Source organism: Chrysemys picta, chromosome 13, assembly GCF_011386835.1.
Source record: "Chrysemys picta bellii isolate R12L10 chromosome 13, ASM1138683v2, whole genome shotgun sequence".
Taxonomy (NCBI): domain Eukaryota; kingdom Metazoa; phylum Chordata; order Testudines; family Emydidae; genus Chrysemys; species Chrysemys picta.
In genome coordinates this window covers 51897556-51916653 of record NC_088803.1, presented here as the reverse complement: position 1 = coordinate 51916653, position 19098 = coordinate 51897556, and the positions used below count along the sequence as shown (strand labels likewise).

The window sequence follows — 19098 nt, the reverse complement described above, 5'->3', positions numbered from 1 at the left end:
GCGCAGCGGGGGAGCGCGCGCGCCCGCCTCTCTCTGCTCCTGCAGCAGCAGCTGCTGCGGCGGGCTCGTGCATTGGGCCACCTGCCTGTGCATGCTCCCAGGGCAATGGGCGTTGTGCTGCATTCCGTGCGCGGGGGTCCCTACCTGCGTTGGTGGCTGGTGCACGTTCGGGTTGTGTGCTGGCCCTTCTCTCCCCTCCCCTCCCCCCCCTTTCCCGTTCGTATTAAGCGTTGATATGGCCCTGGCATTTAAGTGCTAATCTGCCTGGGTTCGATTTGTGCAAGCGTTCTGTATGTGCACGTGCATTTCCTTTGTGCTTGCCTTCAGCTTGGCCGCTCTCCATGCTTTGCACCTGTGCATGCATTCTGTTTAGGGCTGGTGGTGCTTGAAATACGGTGCTCGTGCCGATGTAATATTAAAATGCCCCGAACGGCCTCACACTTGGGCCTTACCACTAGAGCTTGCAATGAGGGAGAATTAGTGGGCATCTAGTTCCTGGTGGTGGTGTAATATATATATTTATTTTTAGTATAAAGCATCCCTGCTAATGCACTCATAGTGCTGCACAAACCTCACTAGTCCAATACAATTTAAAATATTACATTTAATTCAGGTTCTTATACCGCCCTTTTCTGTAGCATAGTATCTGAAGCACTTTCCAGCAGTGCATCAAACAAAGAGACACGTGACAAACATTAGTCATTCTTCCTTCCTTTTCTTTTTTTTCTTTCTGATGATTTGTTTTGTTTGGTTTGGTTGTCTGCTCTGCTACATGTGTATATATTGAAGGCAAGGTTAAAAAAAAAAGTGCATCTTGCACTTGGAACAGAAAGTGATGATGCCTAAGATGGTTCTTGGATTTTGTGACGTTTGTTTCACAACCTGTGATTGGACCTTGAGAAAGTTCTCTCGACAGCACAGATGAGCTTTATCCATGTGAACGACAGCTCCCTCATGCCTGGCCTGACTCCTGAGAAGTGGTGCTGTCATCAGTACCTGAGCATCGGGCAATCAGTTAGGTATCTTAGCATCCAGTCGCTTGAAGATCAGGTCAGGTGTAGTGTTATCACCTTTGAAATGCGCAAAAAAAACCCAAAAACCACCACAAGACAACTCTGCAATGTCCCCCTTCAATAGCTGCTAATAGTGTCTCAAACCCTCTCTCACACACATGCAGTGCGCTTGCATGTTTGTTGAAAATACAGCAGCTGTCTGCTCACCATTTTGGTCTGTTATCGCTTAAACTGTGGAAGTAGGAACACTGCACCATCTTTAACTGGACATAGAAACTTTTAATATTAGATATTCCATTGTATTCTGAGAATAATGCAAATCTTTAGACCCATGTAAAAAAAAAACTGGCAGATAAAGTTATTTTTATGGCAACTGGCAAATCCATAAAAAAATGGCCAGGCTGGTTAAATACTGGCCAGCTGATCACATTAATGACATCTGACTAGGGCTCTTAGGGGAGGTAGTGTAGAGAACAGGTTTGATGTGATCACTGTAGCCTGTGTTGTTGAGGGGAGATGCTGCAGCTTTCTTTGTGTTGGGGTTTCCTAAGGGCTGATGGCTTCATACACAGGTGTATTGCACTGTTGTAGTCCATCCAGGAGGTGACTAAGGCATGAGTTACTGAGGCCAGGTCAGTGTTCACTAGGATGGGATGGAGTCTCCTACTGAGCCGGAGATGGTATACTGCTGGGGGAATTCTGCACCACTGCACACCCGCAGAATTAATATCCAGTGTGGAATTGTTTTCTGCACAGAAAATGCATGCTGCCTCAGTGCTGCAGTTCTCCCTTTTGCCAACCAGAGGTCACTGTGCGCTGGAACAGACAGTGACCAGCAGTAACAGGCAGCAGCTGACTGCGTTCATCACGGCGCCCTGCCTGTGGAGCCGTGTTAGGAGGGATGGGGATATTGGGGAGGGGGAGAGACAGTGGGGCACACAGGGCTGCTGGGGGAGGTCACAGACTGCGGTTCAGAAGGGTAAGTGGTGGGGACAGACTGGGGCAGGGGATAGCGGGGTGACAGCAGTGAGCCAGCAGCTGAATGGGAGAGGGGCTGCAAGGCCACATGGGGACAGGGGGAAGAGGGTTCAGGGATACATGGGGATGGAGGGTGCAGGGACACGTGGGAACGGGGCAGATGTGCCTGACTGAACGGGAAAGGCTTCATGGGGCTGTGAGGATGACACAAGGAAGAATCTGGCCCTCCGTGACCAGCTGTAGGAGAAACCAATGAGAATGGGGTTACTTAGTTTTCTTTATGCCTATCTAGATTAACTGTCTTTTGTGACGTCTAAGTGCCATGCCTATGCTCCTGGGGATGGGATCTAGTTTTAACTTCCTGTGATTTTTTTTATAAGAATTCCTGGGGCAGGATCAGTGGTATATTGGGGAGCATATAGCAAAACAGAGGCAGCGCTATCCCCCCAGTAAGGACATAGATTATTTTCAAAAACAGGAGGATTGTGCTGTAAAGGTAGAATCCCACCTTCTGCAGGCTTTGTGCGCACATGCAGAGGATGTCCTGGGGCCTCAGGCTCTTCAGGACTCGGTGCATAAATGTTGACACAGTAATTGGTTCATGGCTATTTTCATTGTCCTTCCTACATTGGTCCTATGGAAGACTTCTCCATTAGGAAATGGAGTCCCTTATTTCTTATAACATCACCACCCCATGTCTTCCTCTCATTTCAGTTTCTCACCTACCAAATTATGTTGCTTGAATTCGGCCACAGTTGTGCTAGTTTTGATAGGATCATTAAAAGCTTTTGCAGTCTAGATGGCTATCCATTTTAATAGATGATTCCATACAAAGGGGTAGGATTGTGACATTGGCCATTTGCCAAATTAGCCAAAATCTCATCCAATGAGAGGTGAAATGTCCAGAGCATACAGGGAATTTAGCCAAACATCTTCCATTTAAATGGAGAAATCCCCTGGGCCACTTTGAAAAATCTCAGCTGCGGCTCCTGTTTCTTCTCTCTAGATGTCCTCCATGCCCTTCCCTGCAGATGGTCTTAAGTGCAGGTAACTCACTAGGTTTAAAAGACCAGTATCCCCCCCCCCCCCCCCATGACCGTGCATATTCCATTGCCTGTCACTTCGGGGTCAGCAGCTGGTTTACTGGGCTTCCTGGATGTTCTGTTAGAGCCCGTCCTTGTAAGACATTGACCTTCAAATACTGTTGAAATTAATAGGCGCCCAGTGACATGAGGCCTTCCCTTGTAGCCCAGGATGGAGGTGCTTTTCCAAGGAGATTTGAGCAAATATAAAGTGCAATGTTTTGGAATGAGGTTGCATTTAAAAAAAAAATTTTTTTTTTTTTTAGGTAAAAGCTACTTCTGCTGAGCTGAGTAAGGGCCAGCGCTAAAAGATGTTTGTAGGTTTCCCAGAATGTTAACCCTTTTTTTGGCTAACAGACTGCTGAGTCTTTGATCCCTCTGTCCTCATGAAAGGGCTTTGAACTCTTCATTTCCACAAGGATAAGGGCAAATAATGGTGTTATCTGCATTGAAGTGTTTCATTAGTTAGTTTTTTTTCCTGGAGAAATGTAGTTAAATTACAGATCTCTGAGATGTCTTTAAGGATGGGCAATAATTACTATTTAGTTCAACAAAAACCTAGATTCCATACTTTATCCTTGAGCCAGTTTAATATTCTGCCAAATTATTTTCCCAACAAGAACAGAAGCCTTGGAAGATTAAAACAAATTGGGTGTATTAAGAGAAATGGAGGCATGTGGTTTCATACCAAGTTTATTTCTTTTAGTTTTTCATAATCACTTCTTTTGCACAACAACAACCTCAAGTTGACAATTAAATGCACGTGGTAGACCTAAAGGAACCAGACAAGGCTCCGTTACAGTGATGGAAAGTCTGTTCATAACACCATTTACAGTATCTTATTGAGCTGTCTATTTGGGAAGAACAAAGATAGCACGCACTGGGTCATGAGGAGTGAATCCTGCACAAGGCCAATGACATTCAAACCCAAACTGGCTCCAGAGAGAACAAGAGGGCAGCCCGGGGGAACTGAATGGGCCCGTTGTTTAATTTTTGTCTTTCCAAGGAGGTGGCTGATGATGGAATAGTCATACTCAGCACTTGCAGAGTGCTTTCCGTCTTCAAAGTGCAGTGCAGACATTAACTTGTTAATCCTCTCAACACCCCTGGGAGGTAGGGAAGTATTATTATCCCCATGTTACAGATGAGGAAACTGAGAGACACAGAGAGGTGGAGAGCATCTCTACCCTGCAAGAAAATCTGCGGCAGCAAGCCTCGGCGCCCGGGGTCAATTGATGTGGGCTTATGGGGCGAAAAGTAGCACTGGAGACATGCCTGCTTGGGCAGGAGCTCAGGCTCGGAAACCCAGCAAAGGGGGGTGGGTTTTCAGACTGAGCAGGAATGTCTACTTTATTTTTAGCCGTGTAGCGCTGGCCCAAGTCAGTTGATCCGAGCTCTGAGCCTGCTAGTGCGGGCCTTTTTTATTTTTTTTTTGCAGTGTAGACTTACCCCAAATGACTTGCCCAAGGCAGCCAGGATAAGTAGTCAGGCATTCCGGGCTGCAATTCCTGTGTTCAGATAACACATCCCTCCAGCTTCCAATGAAGTCGGTTATCCCCTCATCCCCCAGTAGGCTCTGGATTATAGAAACCTAAATGTTGGTCTGTGCCCCTTATCTACATTACTTAGACACCTGTACAGAGATGGAGTTGATTGGTCCTAATATGTCATGTCATCCCTCGCATGGTTCGCAATAAGTCTCTATAGCACCATAAACAGCCATTCCCTGACTCTTGTTTCAAGTTTGATAGGGTGATATGTGGGCATATGCATATAGAGTGTATACACATGCGCATATCTGTGCGTGCACACCGTATGTGAATACACACACGTCACCACCGCAAGTGGGCAAAGACAGTAATGCTGCTTAATGGAATGAAACAAATTACGTGAGACGACAACGTTAAACAGAACCAGGGGTAGAGAGTCTCACTGGTCCTTGCAAGAGAAAAACCTGAAATGTACATTTTACAGGAGCAGTGTCACAGCTCTGATCCCTATTGTAACATGCATGCAATTATCTGAATTGCGAGTGGCACTAAAAGGCTAGCATTTGGGGTAACTCCCACACTCTGACTGCAGCAAGGTTTGTTTGACAACACAACAAAAGCATGGAGTGAGAACTTCCAAAATAGCCATGAACGAGTAGCACTCCCTTGTCAGTTTATGGGCCATACAGCATTGAGAGAATCCCTTTAAAGCCAAATCCGAACACATACTCTAAATAAAGCAAATGGAAGGTCTAATATTTGGAACATGAGCCAGACTGTTCTCGTTCTTACCCCAGAATTGCTAATCACCAAGATGCTTGTGACACCTGGGAAATAATTTATCTTCAGGTTCATCTTCCTTTTCCTGCACAGGGTAGGAGTCCTTAATTTGCCCAAGAGAACAGGGAGGGAGCTAGGAATTTTAAATGTGTATATACACTGGTGGTCTTTTGCCACCACAGTTCTTTCTGTTACACCTGGAATACACACTAGGCTAAGTGCTCTGCTGGTGTAAATATTGACTTCATTGAAGTTACACCTAAAGAGAATGTGGCCCAAAGCAGATAGGCGGTTACGCAAGTAGATACGCTCTGACAAGTGGCCACTAACAGCAAGTCTAGTTAGAAATTCCCATCAATGAGTGTCTACGGGTATGGCTGCACGGCAATAAAACACATGCAGTTGGCCTGTGTCAGCTGACTTTGCCTTCTGGGCTCAGGCTCGGGGGCTATAAAACTAGTGTCGACATTCAGGCTTGAACTGAAATGTGGGTTCTGGGACCCTGTGTGGAGGGAAGGTCCCAGAGCCTGGGCTCCAGCCAAGTAGATATACCCTAGAAGGCCACGGAAGGAGCTTGAGCCCAGTCATAAGAAACGGTGCCCCAGGAATTTGTAAATTGCATGCCATGGAATACACCTGAAGATGGCAACGTGAGGGAATGGCTGAAGAGCCACAAGAAAAATGAAGTGTGATGGAAATAGAAGGGAGTTAATGGGGGGGTAAGAAACCCCTATTCAGGCACAAACTATTTGTTAGCAATTCTGGGAACTCAACAGGAATGAAATTGTGAGCTGATATGGATTTGTGAACTGAAGATCAAAGCGATGTCTGATGCTGTCAGGCACAGTGTTAGTTCAGGCATGTGTCTTGCACCTGTCATTAACCTCCCCGCTGCAGTCTGGACTATGCAAACGTTTCATCTGCAGTGTTAGTGGGATGGCCCTCCAAGCAACAGGAATTCCATTCCAGAGGCACAGAAATCAAACACATTTCCCTGATACAGCCAGTGGCACTGGACAAACTCATTTCCCTGACACATTCAGTTGCATGGGGCAGACACAGCTCCATGTTATACCTGATTCACCTGGGCACACCAGACAAGCATTTTCCCCTAACATGACATATCCCATCAGATGTAACAAACCGTTCCCTGACATTACTGATGCAAACCTCTACCTGACACATCCCTGTTTCTCTGCCTGATGCATCAGTTTATCCTGCACTAATGCATTTTCCTGACATGTCCACTGTACCTCACAGCACTGAAGATGTTAAGGTGAAGAAAATGAAGTTCCCAGCTCTCCTGTCTGCACAAGCTCTATATCCCAGGCTCCTCTCTGGCCAGGTTTTGTGTGTATCACCAATTTGAGTGTTTGTCAGGCAAGCTATTGCAAGAATAAGTCTTCACCTGAGATCAAAATTGGCCTGTAACTGTGTGAAGGCGATCTTAAACTGGGAGCTTCACCATGAAAGTCTGAGACGGAAGATACAAGCAGAGGCAAAAATTTAGACCCGGTGACTGTACAGGATAAGGGAAGGAATGCCCCCAACAAAGCACAGTCTGCAGCTACCCACTTTCTTCTGCATCATACATACAACCATCCATTCCCTCAGTCTTGTTCCATGGTTACAGGAAATAGACTGGACTACCTCCCCAGAGGCGGGGTTGAATTAACACTCAATTGGGCCCAGTTCCATTACATTTTAGGGCTGTGTTTGAAACATCACCCCGCCTTTACTAGAATTTTTCTCCTGACCCTCCTTCTGCCCCACTCCTGGAATGGATTCTCCCAGTTCCCACCCTGGCTGAAGGACTCTTGGTCTGCCTCCTACGCCCGAGTCCCTGATTTACCTTCCACCTGAGGCAGCCCAGCCACCTCAGCAGGTAGCAAACAGCTATGAACCGTGCAGCCACTTGCCTCTCCAATGGACTGCTCTCTCTGGGCCTGGATCCCATGGCCCCAGGCATCCTGCCCTCACCTGGCCCTGCCTCCAAATTCTTTTGAGCCCAGTGGGTAATCAAAGTGGAAATGGTTGTTTCTCGTTTGGTTTAATCTCGTGCTCATGAGTACAACATTTCTGATAATAATAATCATCATCATCGTCATAGTACTAAAAACAGTATTTACAACAAGCCTCAGGTCAGAATTACACACCAAGCAAACACTCAGCACTACAGAGAGTAGGACAGGGTTAATATCTTGCAGACACCTTCTCAGCTCCCACCGGTGTGAGACACGGACATTTGACAGTTTCAACCATTTCTTACACACAAACATTTTATTGATTTATTCATTAACTTTTTAAAATTTATTGTCACTATATGGATGAGATGATTCTGGCGATGATTCCGCAGTGTACACAGATGCTTATCTAAGACAACTGCTACTTATAAACTGATCATTAGCTACGGTTAAGAAATTCAACCCTCAGTTCCTTTCCTTTTCCCCACCCTGCCCCTAACATGCTTCCTGTCCCTGGATGCTACTGGGGCCAAATAACAGTCCTGGCCTTTCTCTGACCCTGGCCGAGGGGTTTGGGGCTAAGCTAGCCCTTCCCTTTTGGAGCAGAGCTTTCCCCTAATATCCATAAACATGTTGTGGCCATAGAGGGATCTTCTCTAGTTAAAAGGAGAATTTATTCTCGGGTAGATTAGGGAGAGGCGAGCAGCCGTATTTCCAGCAGCAGCTGCCACTTCTTTCCCACACTACTGGGTTTTTGTGACCAGTTGCCACCCATCTGGTTTGGGGCATGGCGGATTCCTTACACTCTGCCAGCTCTTTGGAGATGGAAAACCTGCACCTTCAGAACTGAGTCAGCAAATATTTGTTGGGGGGTAGGGGGTGCGAGGGGAACTTTATACCAAATATGAAACCTCTATCTGCTTTGGCGTCTTGACCCCACCTTTGTGCTAGATGACATTCCAGCCCTCCTTATCCCAACTCTGGTTGGTGGCACCCCTCAGCGCCTGCCAGGAACCACTCTATGTACAGTAAAAGGAAGCAGTATGTACATGTCTTTCACCCACTGTGCCCCAGAGCATACAGTTGTTTGCACGAGTTGTTCTCCTTGGTGACATTGCCTCTGCAGAGGCGCACCGGAGGAGTAGTGTGCCTCACCTATAGAGTGGCTTTTTGAAGACAATGTGTGCAAAGAACACCAGTTACTAGTAAGTAACCTCCTGTTCCCCTTGATGGCCTGTTAGTTCATCCTGGGTTCTGAAACAGACTCCATTATGGCCATTGGGAGAGGGGAAGTTTGTGACACAGTGAGGATGAATTTGAGTCCATGGTTCCTTCCTGTATCTGTGCCTATATTCCTGCTTCTGCTCCCTTTCCCTGGAAACACTGCACTGGTCTGGAAGAAACGTACCAGTACACTGCAAACGTTGGAAGGTGGAAGGAAGGAATCTTTGCTGCTCTATGTTCTCCTCCACAAAACCCTCCCACAAGGGAATGCGCTTGGGCAAGCCGAACCCTGCACAAACACCCTATCACACGTCTTCACTGAGTTTAAGTGGATGCCCTCTTGCACTTTAGCCAGACATAAAAACGCCAGTTGATGTATCAAGTCAAATTCAGATCTGGCGTTAAGTGCCTGCAACTCTATTGACCTCAGAGATGGAATGGCAGACCCTTTACAGTTTGGCTCATCATCTGCTTTTACAGCAGCCATCTCCGTAAACAATGACCTTCCATTTCTACCGCCATGACTACACCAGAAGCAGGCACACAAACATCTCCTAACCCCTTCTGCCCTCTCCTTGGCAGCGTCCCCCCACCATCTTTTCCAAAGCTGCTCTTCGGGAAATACCATTGCAGAGATCAGCGTGTCCTTTGCTACGCCGTGAGGCCGGAGAGCCAGAGCTCTCTGGTTCATTCTGTGATCTTTGGTCCAAATGTCTCTCCTGTAATGGTATTGAAGAGTCACGTCCATCTTCGGGAAGACGGAACAATAATTCTCCCAAATTAGCGTTTCTCTAAAGGCCTGTGGGCTGATTCGCAATCACATACACGTTCTAGTTTACTGATTTACTAATTGAAGTGAAATGTTATTGTTTGTGAAAAGTATCAGATTGACAGGCCTGGAAACCGAGCTGCCTCAATTATCCACAGAATCAGGTTCAACACAGGCAGTAACAGTGCAGGCTTCCCTGACACTGCTTAGCCAGTGTGCCCCAGTCCTGCCTCTACAACTGAGAGGGTAGTTCAGCCTACAGGCTTATTCAACCTGTGGCCAGCTAAGATAGCCACTAATGCCTGTGTTGATGGTATTTTTTGTGATACGGGCACCTGTCCACTAGGCTCTGAGACCCCCAGCTAATTTCACATGGGCTACCAAAGCACCATCCGAAAGTAATGACTAAGTCACTACCTACCTGGGCTGGCTTCAAACCAGTGACCCAAGGTGAAAGGCTCTGCATGACATAACCAATTCCTTGAGCCATCTGGTCCCCTTCTCCATCTGCTGGGAAACAATGGATCCATTAACCACTCCCTCACAAGGAAGAAATCCTCACTATTTACTGCCCATTGTCTTGACACTGATATCTAGCTCAGAGCAAATGCCAAGTGTAGTATAAGCTCCGGATAGGAAATCCATATCTCCATGACACTGCTGGTTGAATTTATTAGTATCTGAATTCTTTACATCTGTTTAAGAAAGATTCTTTAAAAAGAACAAAATCCCAAAGAGAAGCTGATTGATTGGTTATTGACTGATTCTATACTTCATATGAACTAGCTGCTATTATGCTTAGAGGTAACCTATGGCCTGTGATCCCCCACAAGTACTGAACAGTTAAGGATGGAGAGAGAGAGAAGCGTGTAGCTGGGGAACGAACACCAGAGGGTGGGGGGAAATGGGGAACCAAATGTTGCATCTAGACAAACAAAATCAAATGTGTTGGGTTGGTTGGTTGGTTTGTTAGTTATCAGGAACCAGGTGCTAGATGTGTAGAAAAGCCCTTTATCCAGAGATCTCCTCCCGCTGTTCCTTGTTCCTGCGAACCTCAGCTGCATGCAGTTCCTGCAAAGACATGGAAAGTGTTACAGCATCTGCAGGCTGCATAGGGCAAACCCAAGGCTGTTTCCCATCTCCCCTCAGTTTCATCTACAATTTAACAGTTTCTGGTTTTGTGCATGCATCTGTGCATCTCCTCTTCCTCAGGGGCCTGGCACCATCAAATAAATGCACTAGAACATTGTCATAGTTGGTGTAATTCCACTGACGCCACTAGACTTACACCTAGGGTAATTTTAGCCCATTCCTATACAGGGCTCAAAAGACCAGGCACATCACATGAATGTTCTGTGAATGGGTCTTCAGTACCAGTGTTCAGAGCCTGATGCAGCTGTCTCATAGAAGGAGCCCCACACAAATGATGTCCCGCCCCCACTGAGACCAGAAGAGGTTGTAACCTCTGGCCCCAGAGATGAGCAGTTATCACACCACAGTGCAGCAGAGGAGGCCTGAGTTCACTGCTGCCTTTGGGCTCCCAAGCAAGGCCCAGCAGAAGATAAGGTAACATTCTCTGCCATTAGACCGGAGGTGAGGGAGCCTGGGCCTGCTACATTGATCTCAGGTGCACATCTCCTCCATCTCATGGCATCCTGAGCTACTGCTGAAGAACTCTCTTAGTACCTGTTCTGAGGGAGGAGAGGTCAGATGTGGCAAGAAAGAGCCCAAACCTCAGTACTCACTTTCACACAGCGAAGTACAGAGTCCCACCCCCCTCCAAAAACCAGAACAAGAAGGTATGAGGCAGCGAGAGAGAGAGAGAAGAAAACGGGGGAACAGGGCTCCAGAGGGAAGGGGTGGGGAGAGCACATTGGACACCTTGAGGAGGGAGAGTTGCACAAGCTAACCTAGGAAAATGGTGGTGCAGAAGATGCAGATTGTATCCAGAGCTCTGCTCTTGTGGTCATCATCCCAGCTGCGTTTGAGGTCAGCAGACCAGGCTACAGAGGCTAGGCAAAGGCTTTGGTACCAGTAGCCACTATAATATAGGCAGGCGTCCTGGCTCTGCCCATTCTCTAGGTGTGCCTGGACATGGGAATCTAGCACTTGCCTTCTCACGCAGTCGCTCCCTCAAGGCAGCTAGGTGAGCTTCGCGGATCTCCTTGCTCAGCTCCATCTTGTAGTTGAGCTTCTCCTCAGCCAGCCGGCTGAAGTTATTGTTCTCCTCCAGGGCCTTGTGCAGCACCTCCCGTTCGTGCTCCCGCTTCTCCGCCAGCTGCTTCAGCACTTGGGCCTCCTGGGTCTGTGGGAAGCCAACAGATCAGGGGTGTGTGTGTGCGACAGGTACTCTTCATGTCCCTTGTCTCAAAGATGCTTCCCTGATCTGATCTGGAATGTCTTCCTGGATGTGCCACAACCACCTCCTTTGGGTGTCTGTTCAAAACCTGGCAGCTCTGTTATAGGATTTGCTCTCAATATTTACTCTAAACTTATCTGCCCCTCTTAAGGTTTTGACCATTGCTTTCTGTCCAACCATCTTGCATTCATGTGGCTACCCCCCTCCATCCATTAGATGATATTTAAATCCTGTGACCATGTTCTCCCCACCCCACAAATCCTTTCTAGATCACATGGAACACACTTTCAAACCTCTACATTTGCACCTGCATTTCAGGCAGGTAGATGTTAAACATCCAAAAGTCTATCTTTGCTGTGTGAGCAACACTGTTGGTGCAATTTGCGACTCCTCTGGAAATCTGCCCCATACATTAAACCGACTCTTCTTCTGCTCTTACCCACAAGTTGTTGAGGTGTCGTGGTTTCCCTCTCTTTATAGTTTCTCTAATTTTCCAGTATTTTTCTCCATTAAGACTTTAAATTATGCTCATAAATGAAGTGCAGAAATAGGATTGCCAGCTGTTAAAAAGCAATGACATGGTGCAAAAGGCACTGATTCTAAGCTTTATTGGATGTGTGGCTTATATTTATATCTCCTATAGAGAGAGCTAGTGGTAGAGATTTTCATTCTGCAGCAGCATAGGGTCACACATATAATACTACATGAAAATCTAAACCAGAGGACCACAGGATTCCATAGATCCAGAGATTTTAAGGCCAGAAGGCACCAATGTGATCATCCATTCTAATCTCCTGCATAACTCAGGCTAGAGGATTTCATCCAGTGGTTCCTACATCAAACCTAACAACTGGGGGTTGAACAAGAGTGTAAAACACAGCACTATTACCAATCACAGCATATGGCTCCTACGTAAAATCAATGGTGTTGTTCACCCCCAGCACTGTATCAGTTTTTCTGCCCCCAATTATGAATTGGGGTCACCTGGGGGGCTTGGTTAAAACATGATTGGTCATATGAGTTAGCATTTCCCTGGAATATCCTGTTACCTTCCTCCTCTCCTCTGCAGCCTCCAGCCTCTTCTGCAGCTCCTCCAGGGACAGGTCCTTCTTCTTAGGGGGAGAAGAGAGGACTGGACTCTCAGGGGACAAGTCCGAAGGGGACTTCAGGATCACTTCAAAGCTCTGGCCAGATGCCCTTTTGTCCAGCTGTTTCACCTCCATGTCTATGAGAGAAGAACAGAAGCACTTGATGGACTATGGGACACTCACGAAATGGCTAATTTGATAAAGGCACCTTGAAGAAGCTGCTAAGTGAAGCCCTGAAGCTGTGATCACCCAGTGAGACCTGGTTGTGATGCTATGTTTCTAAATGGGGCGTATTGTCACTTGAGTCTCTGCTGGAGGGTTTCAGAGAGGTGAGAATTTGAAGTCAATCATTTATTGCTGGTAAAAGGGACAATGACACTATACAGCCTAGAAGTAGGAGCATCATTGTCAAATGGTACGATGCAGAGCAACAGTAGGCAGTAGGAGTCAGAAAGTGAAGGGGATTCGGGGGTTCAGCTGAACCTGCAGGGGGAATTTGGGGAGGCAGAATGGAATTACCCATATTGGAATTTGGCCAGGACACCAGAATTAACTTCCCTGCTCTTATGAAAAGAACCATGAGGCCTTTGGTGACCACAGGAGGTCAATACCTTGGTCTTACATTCTATCTGAAAGACCCAGCAGCGGCATCTTTCTCTCTGCCCATTCAGGGGCTTTTCACAGGAACTGCATAAAGAAGTGTGGTGTGTAGCTAATGCAATTAATCTTACAGCCATAGAATACGTACAGCATAGCTGATGGCAGCCACAGAAAGGCCATACTGCTGATAACATCAAGAATCATATCCCAGGATATGTAATGGTGCTGTTTGGTAATAGTCATACAGTTTCTTTGTGGGTATGTGGATCACATGTTAATAAACTATTCTAAGGAAGTGGACCAAAATACCATGCTCCAGTAATACAGAAAACTTGGGTCAGGACATGAAAATGGTCTCTCCCCCGAATCAGAGACCCAGCCTAATGTATTGAAGTCCTCCAAGGTTTACAGAAGCTGCCTGCAGATTGGATCTACAAGAGATTCTGCGTGTATGTCATTTACCTCCATACTGGTAGATGGTATTGGGGTGCGGCTGAGTGTGGAAACAGGAGCAGATCAGTGAGAGCAAGGACAGCTCCTTCATTTTCTCCTTGTAGGCTGAAAAGAAAGAAACAGCAATGAGTGGAGAGGTCTACTGGTAATCTCATGTCTCTCTCAGGGGGAAGGAAGCAGAAGGATACACAGAGACCCATTTGTGGCAATTGGGCTCTCTGAAGGCCTTTCCAAATAGCCAGATGCTGAGATACTGTACAAGTGTCTCCCACATCCGCTGGCGGGACAGTAAGCTACACAGGCAGATGCCTTAAAGGTGTTTTACCATCTCTGCAGGTCTGAATCACCCAGGAGGAATCTTCCCCCCAACTGCAAGAAAAGCAGGTTGGGAGGTGGTGAATTTCAGCATTTATAAATAACTACACAGTGAAGGCTGCCCGGATACCTCCCCTAAACAGTTCCAAACTCAGTAAGAATGACATTTAAAAAGCACCCCTGAAACATCGCCGATCAGTGCCTATAAAAGGTACTTGACCCTTGGTAGGGCAAACCCTGCAGCCTGTAGAGAGGGTCCCTCCATTTTATGATCCTGCATTTCTGATGTCAATCAGTAATTTACAATGAAAAGAAGAGATAAGGCCAGGTGTGTGGGGAACCAAGGTAAATTTGGGTCCATGAAGTGCTACTGAGCGCTGGACCCATGATGCATGTAAATGGCTTTTAATTATAGCTTGCAGGGTGAATGAAACTGAACACAAACCTGTGTCCCAGGGACAGAGCTCTGGACTCAGGGCGACAGAGACTGAGTGATGCTAAGGGTTGCCTGGGTGGTGATTTGATGAGGTAAAGGGGGTTGCCATGGGTTAGCTGGGTAACAAACTCACCACACCAAGGGGTACTACTGTGCCTCTGACCTTCTAGCTGGGATAAGCAGGATTGTCAATGACCCTAAGTTTTCCAAGATAAGAGTTGTCCACTGAACCCCCATGCTGCCACTCTCCATCTTTGCAGCAGGTCCACCTGTCACATGGGTCATGACAGTCCCAGGGAAAGGGACTCGGGCCGGAGGCGCTGACTCACAACAAAAGCACGCTGATTCAGCACACCGTGAAGCCAAGCGCCCAGGAGGGTGGCAGGCACACAGTGGAGATCCCTGCACCTCTGACTTTCCAATGCGGCAGCATCTCTATTGCAGCTGCTCCGGTCCTTTATCTCAGCAGTAGATTAGAGAGGATTTAAATCATCCTAGGAAGGGAAGGTTGCTACTGGTCTGCAATGATGGTAAATCCTGCCTGTTTCTCCCTCCTCACAATCGTCTGAGCGCGAGGTTGGGATACAGGATCCTTTCTGGCTCCGCCCAGGGCTGCTGCTAGCGTGGGCCATTGTTGCGATGGAAGGTTGCAGCTGCAGCAGTCCCCCGTGGCAATGAGCACGCTCAGCTGCTGCCCTCATCAGAAGAAAACATGCCCAGTCTGCAGAGAGTCTGCTTTCCCAGCACAGGCTGCAGGCACCCACCTTTTCTGAGTTTAACCCTTTCCTCCCCTGTACAGAGATGAGCTCTTGGAGTGAACCGGATGACTCAGTGCAAAATATAACAAACAGTACTTAATACTTCTACGTGGCCTTTCCCCCAATTAGAGTTAATTAACCCTGGCCAGATGAGGAAGTATTCTCTCCATTTTACAGCTGGGGAAACTGAAATATAGCACTTGCCTAAAGGTCTGACAGCCAGTCAGTGGCACAGTGAAGGGCAGAACCTGGGAATCTCGACTCATAGCCCTTCCCCCGCCCACTAGACTCCGCTGCTAATACAATGGTCAAATCATCAGGGGCGTGGTGGGAAGAACATGGAGACTGATGGAGGCCCCACTCAGATGCAGACAAAGAACACGCTAGTTGTTGGGAGCCAAAAAGTCACAGCCTTCTGGGGTTGGATTTTATTAACAAAAAGGAGAATTATACAAACCCCAGCCCAAAGCTTCTCCCCAGGAGTGGCTGTTCCTAGGGTCCTGCCATCAGGCCCAGCGTGCTCCAGCCTCTGGTCTCCCCGGCAGTGGACTACTCCCACCTTGCTTGTATGCAGGGTACAAAGGAGCCACAACGACCTCAGGGAGTCAGCAGTGATGAACCGGCCGCTCTCTGTAGGGCTAACGGGAAGGCCACTGCTGACGCACACTTCAGGCCTCTACAAAGTACGACGTTCCCTTCACTTTGCTGAGTCAGCTGTGTAACCTTGTAGGGTAGGAAGAGATCTGCCTGGGAGAGGTTTTAGAGGAGCTGCAGAGCTAAGGCACTCATTTTCCAACACTGTCATGCTGTTTACCAATTCCCTTCATGGACACCTCACTTCCCAGCCTCCCGCCTTGATCCCTCATCTTCCCCCTGGCAACCAGTGTTTGGAAAGGTGACAGCTATAGGACAGTACTAAGGACATGAGAGGAACATACTCTCACCTCAGTGCCATGTGGTTCTTTTGTACTTGTGTTGTTTACCTCCCTTCCCTGGCTGCAGCTCTGCCTTTGCTACCCGACCGCCGCCTGGTCACTCTACAAGCCCTTCCAGTTCTAATACCCAACACAAGGCTGATCGTGCTTCAATTTACCCCAGAAAAGACCAACTTGCTGCAGCAATGCAAGGGGCAGAGAGGGGCAGGTGGTGGTTGTTTTAATTTAGCTAATCAAAAAAGCGTTTGGAAATCCTATGAGACCCCTATGTTGGGCTAGTGCCAGCAGCATCACTGCTTGGCGACTGATGGATGCTTCCCCATTATGACAGAGGCAGCTTTGAGAACCACCCAAGAGTGCTTCATGGGGCACCACTGAGCTGAGGAGCTGTTCTGTTTCCTACAGGCTGTGCAACTGGAACAGCACATGGCTAGCAGGTGACACCAGGAGAGATAGTATGTGCCTGAAAGAAAAAATATATATAGCGGGTAAGTTCTTATTTCAATTTGCCCTTTCCTGCAAGGGAAGCTTGTTCTTTCAAGGTACACCTTGTCCTTTTGGTCGATCTGGGCTCTCTGTAGCTGGGGAGAACAGAGGATTTGGATCTTTCTCCATGGACATTTTGGATTTTCTGTCCCCTGAAGATGCAGGCATAGTGTCTTGTTGCTCTAATGTGCAGGCTTAGCATGCTCCTCCAGAAACTAGGACTGGGAAGAAATTTTCCCCTGAGCATTTTGGCAGGGATCTTTTCCTCCTTTTTCTGGCAGATTGAGCAAGGATCTTCCAGGGGGATCAAGTGTGTCAGTCTCTTACGATTGCAGGGGGTCCAGGCACTGTTAAATCTTTGGCCTTTCCCATCTCTTCCTTTCGGAGAAAGTCTACCTCACCCTTTCTGGCAGACTGAGCAAGGATTTTACATGGGGATTAGGAAAGGTGGATCAGTTTCTTGTGATTTTAAGGGTCTGGCTAGACACTGAGACCTGTGGACTTTTGCTGGCAGATGCGATGGTGTAATTTGGACATACATTCAATATTTTATTGAAAGTAGGTTTCAAACCATTCCAGGGCATACTGTTTCAACAGCCATTCAGTGTCACAGTATTGCCATGGTGTGGCTGTTATACCTTGGCGCTGCCAATGAACCCAAAAGGAGCACCCACTCGGCTATGGTAAAAGAACTTATGACCATAACAGAAACAAACCAGACCACGAGGCCTTTACTTTGACATCTACTTCAGGAGCTGCATGTGATAGAGAGGAATTAAACTGAGAGCCCTGGTGCATGGCACACTGATTCCACTGGCTGGTAACTCTCATTGCCTTGTGTTTGGTTATCTAAGCTTTACTCTGTCTCCACAGAGCCAGTTTCCTGGTTTCCCTTCAGACTCTTGCAAGATACAGCTTCTTCCTTTCAGCAGTTCTGACCCAGTGTTCACCAGCTGCACCCATTCCATTTGGAGCTTTCCTTCCCCACTCCCTTCTGCAAATCGGCCCTTTCTGTCAATGACAATGAAAAGGAGCAAGAGGACAAAAGGACGTTGGTCAGTCGAGCTGCTGCCAGCCACCTAATGAGCTGGGAAAGCGGCGTGTGAACATCTCCTGGCACTTGAGAGTCTGCAGCTCCGTCCCGGCGCCAGCTACCAGATGCAATTAACAGAATCCAGACGCACCGGTCGGGGGAGGGGAGCAGGAGGCTCTGCGCTCTGGAGGGCTCAGCAAGTGTGTATGTGTGTGGGGGGAGCCACAGGGGGGGGGAAATCGGAGGAGCTATGACCTGTGCTACTAAACAAAGCACAAGTCAAGCTCTTCTGCTGGAATAATACCTTGCAGCAAAGCAGTGTGGAGAAAACAATGGGATGAGAAAGGGGAAGTGGTGAAAATCCCTCTGTTCTTAGAGGCATTTCCTCCTTGCTATATGGGTACCAAATCAATATGCGCTAAGGCTGTACCTATACAATGCGCTAGGGGGCGTGAGTCCCAGCTCGCATACGCATACCTGTACTAGCCTGATGAGGCCTGGCACCTGTATAAGTCGGAGTGTAGCTGTGGTACCATGGGCAGTGGCAGGTTAGCTGTGCCGAGCAGAAACCCGCCTTGGCTAAGCCATGCTGCTGCTACCGTGGCTATACTACTATGTATACTTGCAGTAGGTCTCATCGAGCTGCCCCGACTATGTGTATGCGGGCTGGGAATCACACCCCAGCGTAGACCTAGCCTCGTTTAGTTACTCAAATCTGCCTGTTGGAGGAGGCAAAAGAGCTTAGTGGGATAGGCGTGATTGGAAAGTGGAGCTGTCCATTCAGCACCACCCCACGGCTATGGCTGGCCACCCTCTGAATGAGACAAGAACGGTAATGCATGCACACAACTGGTTTCCCTACACCTACAGCTTTTAACTGAACCCAAAAAGAGGGCAAACCTGGATCAGTTCAGCCCAGTACAGCAGAAGCTGGGACTGTCACTGGAACCAATAGGTGGGTCAGAAATAATCACTTGTGACCTAGAGGGGATGTTCAAAGTCCACTATGTGGCTTCCAGGCTGTCAGAACAATACTCTTCTCCTCTCTACAGCCTTCCACCCAAGGCTCTCAAAGCCCTTTACAAACAGTAACGGAGCCTCACTTTGGAGTTGCGCAGGACTATCCCCATTCTCCAGAAGTTTGAAACATAGCAACAGTAAGTGACTTGCCCAAGGTCACACAAAGGTAGGGATAGAACAACAGAAGAGTCCTGACTCCCAGTCCTCTTCTCTAACCACTAGGTCACACTCCCATCCCGGAGCCACAAATAGAACGAAGGAGTCCTGATTTCCAGCCCCCATGTTCTAACCGGCACAGCGCACACAGCACTTCAT

The 19098-nt window shown here is 47.7% G+C and overlaps 1 protein-coding gene across 2 annotated transcripts in view; it reads right to left on the bottom strand.

Annotated features, from left to right (window-relative positions):
• Positions 1–7377: 7377 nt before the first annotated feature.
• The window catches only part of STMN3 (stathmin 3), a 30299-nt gene continuing 18578 nt past the window's right edge, over positions 7378–19098 (bottom strand). The window contains exons 2-6 of one of the 2 annotated variants that reach the window (XR_010592405.1): positions 13810–13905; positions 12709–12884; positions 11414–11605; positions 10131–10371; positions 7378–9177 (exon numbers count right to left, since the gene is read on the bottom strand). Coding sequence is in view for 1 of the 2 variants with exons in the window: in XM_005291733.5 (XP_005291790.1) it covers positions 10312–10371; positions 11414–11605; positions 12709–12884; positions 13810–13905 (524 nt within the window). In the remaining variant the exon portion in view is untranslated. Of the gene's footprint in view, positions 10372–11413; positions 11606–12708; positions 12885–13809; positions 13906–19098 lie in introns of both variants that reach the window. The other variant, XM_005291733.5, reaches the window with a different exon arrangement.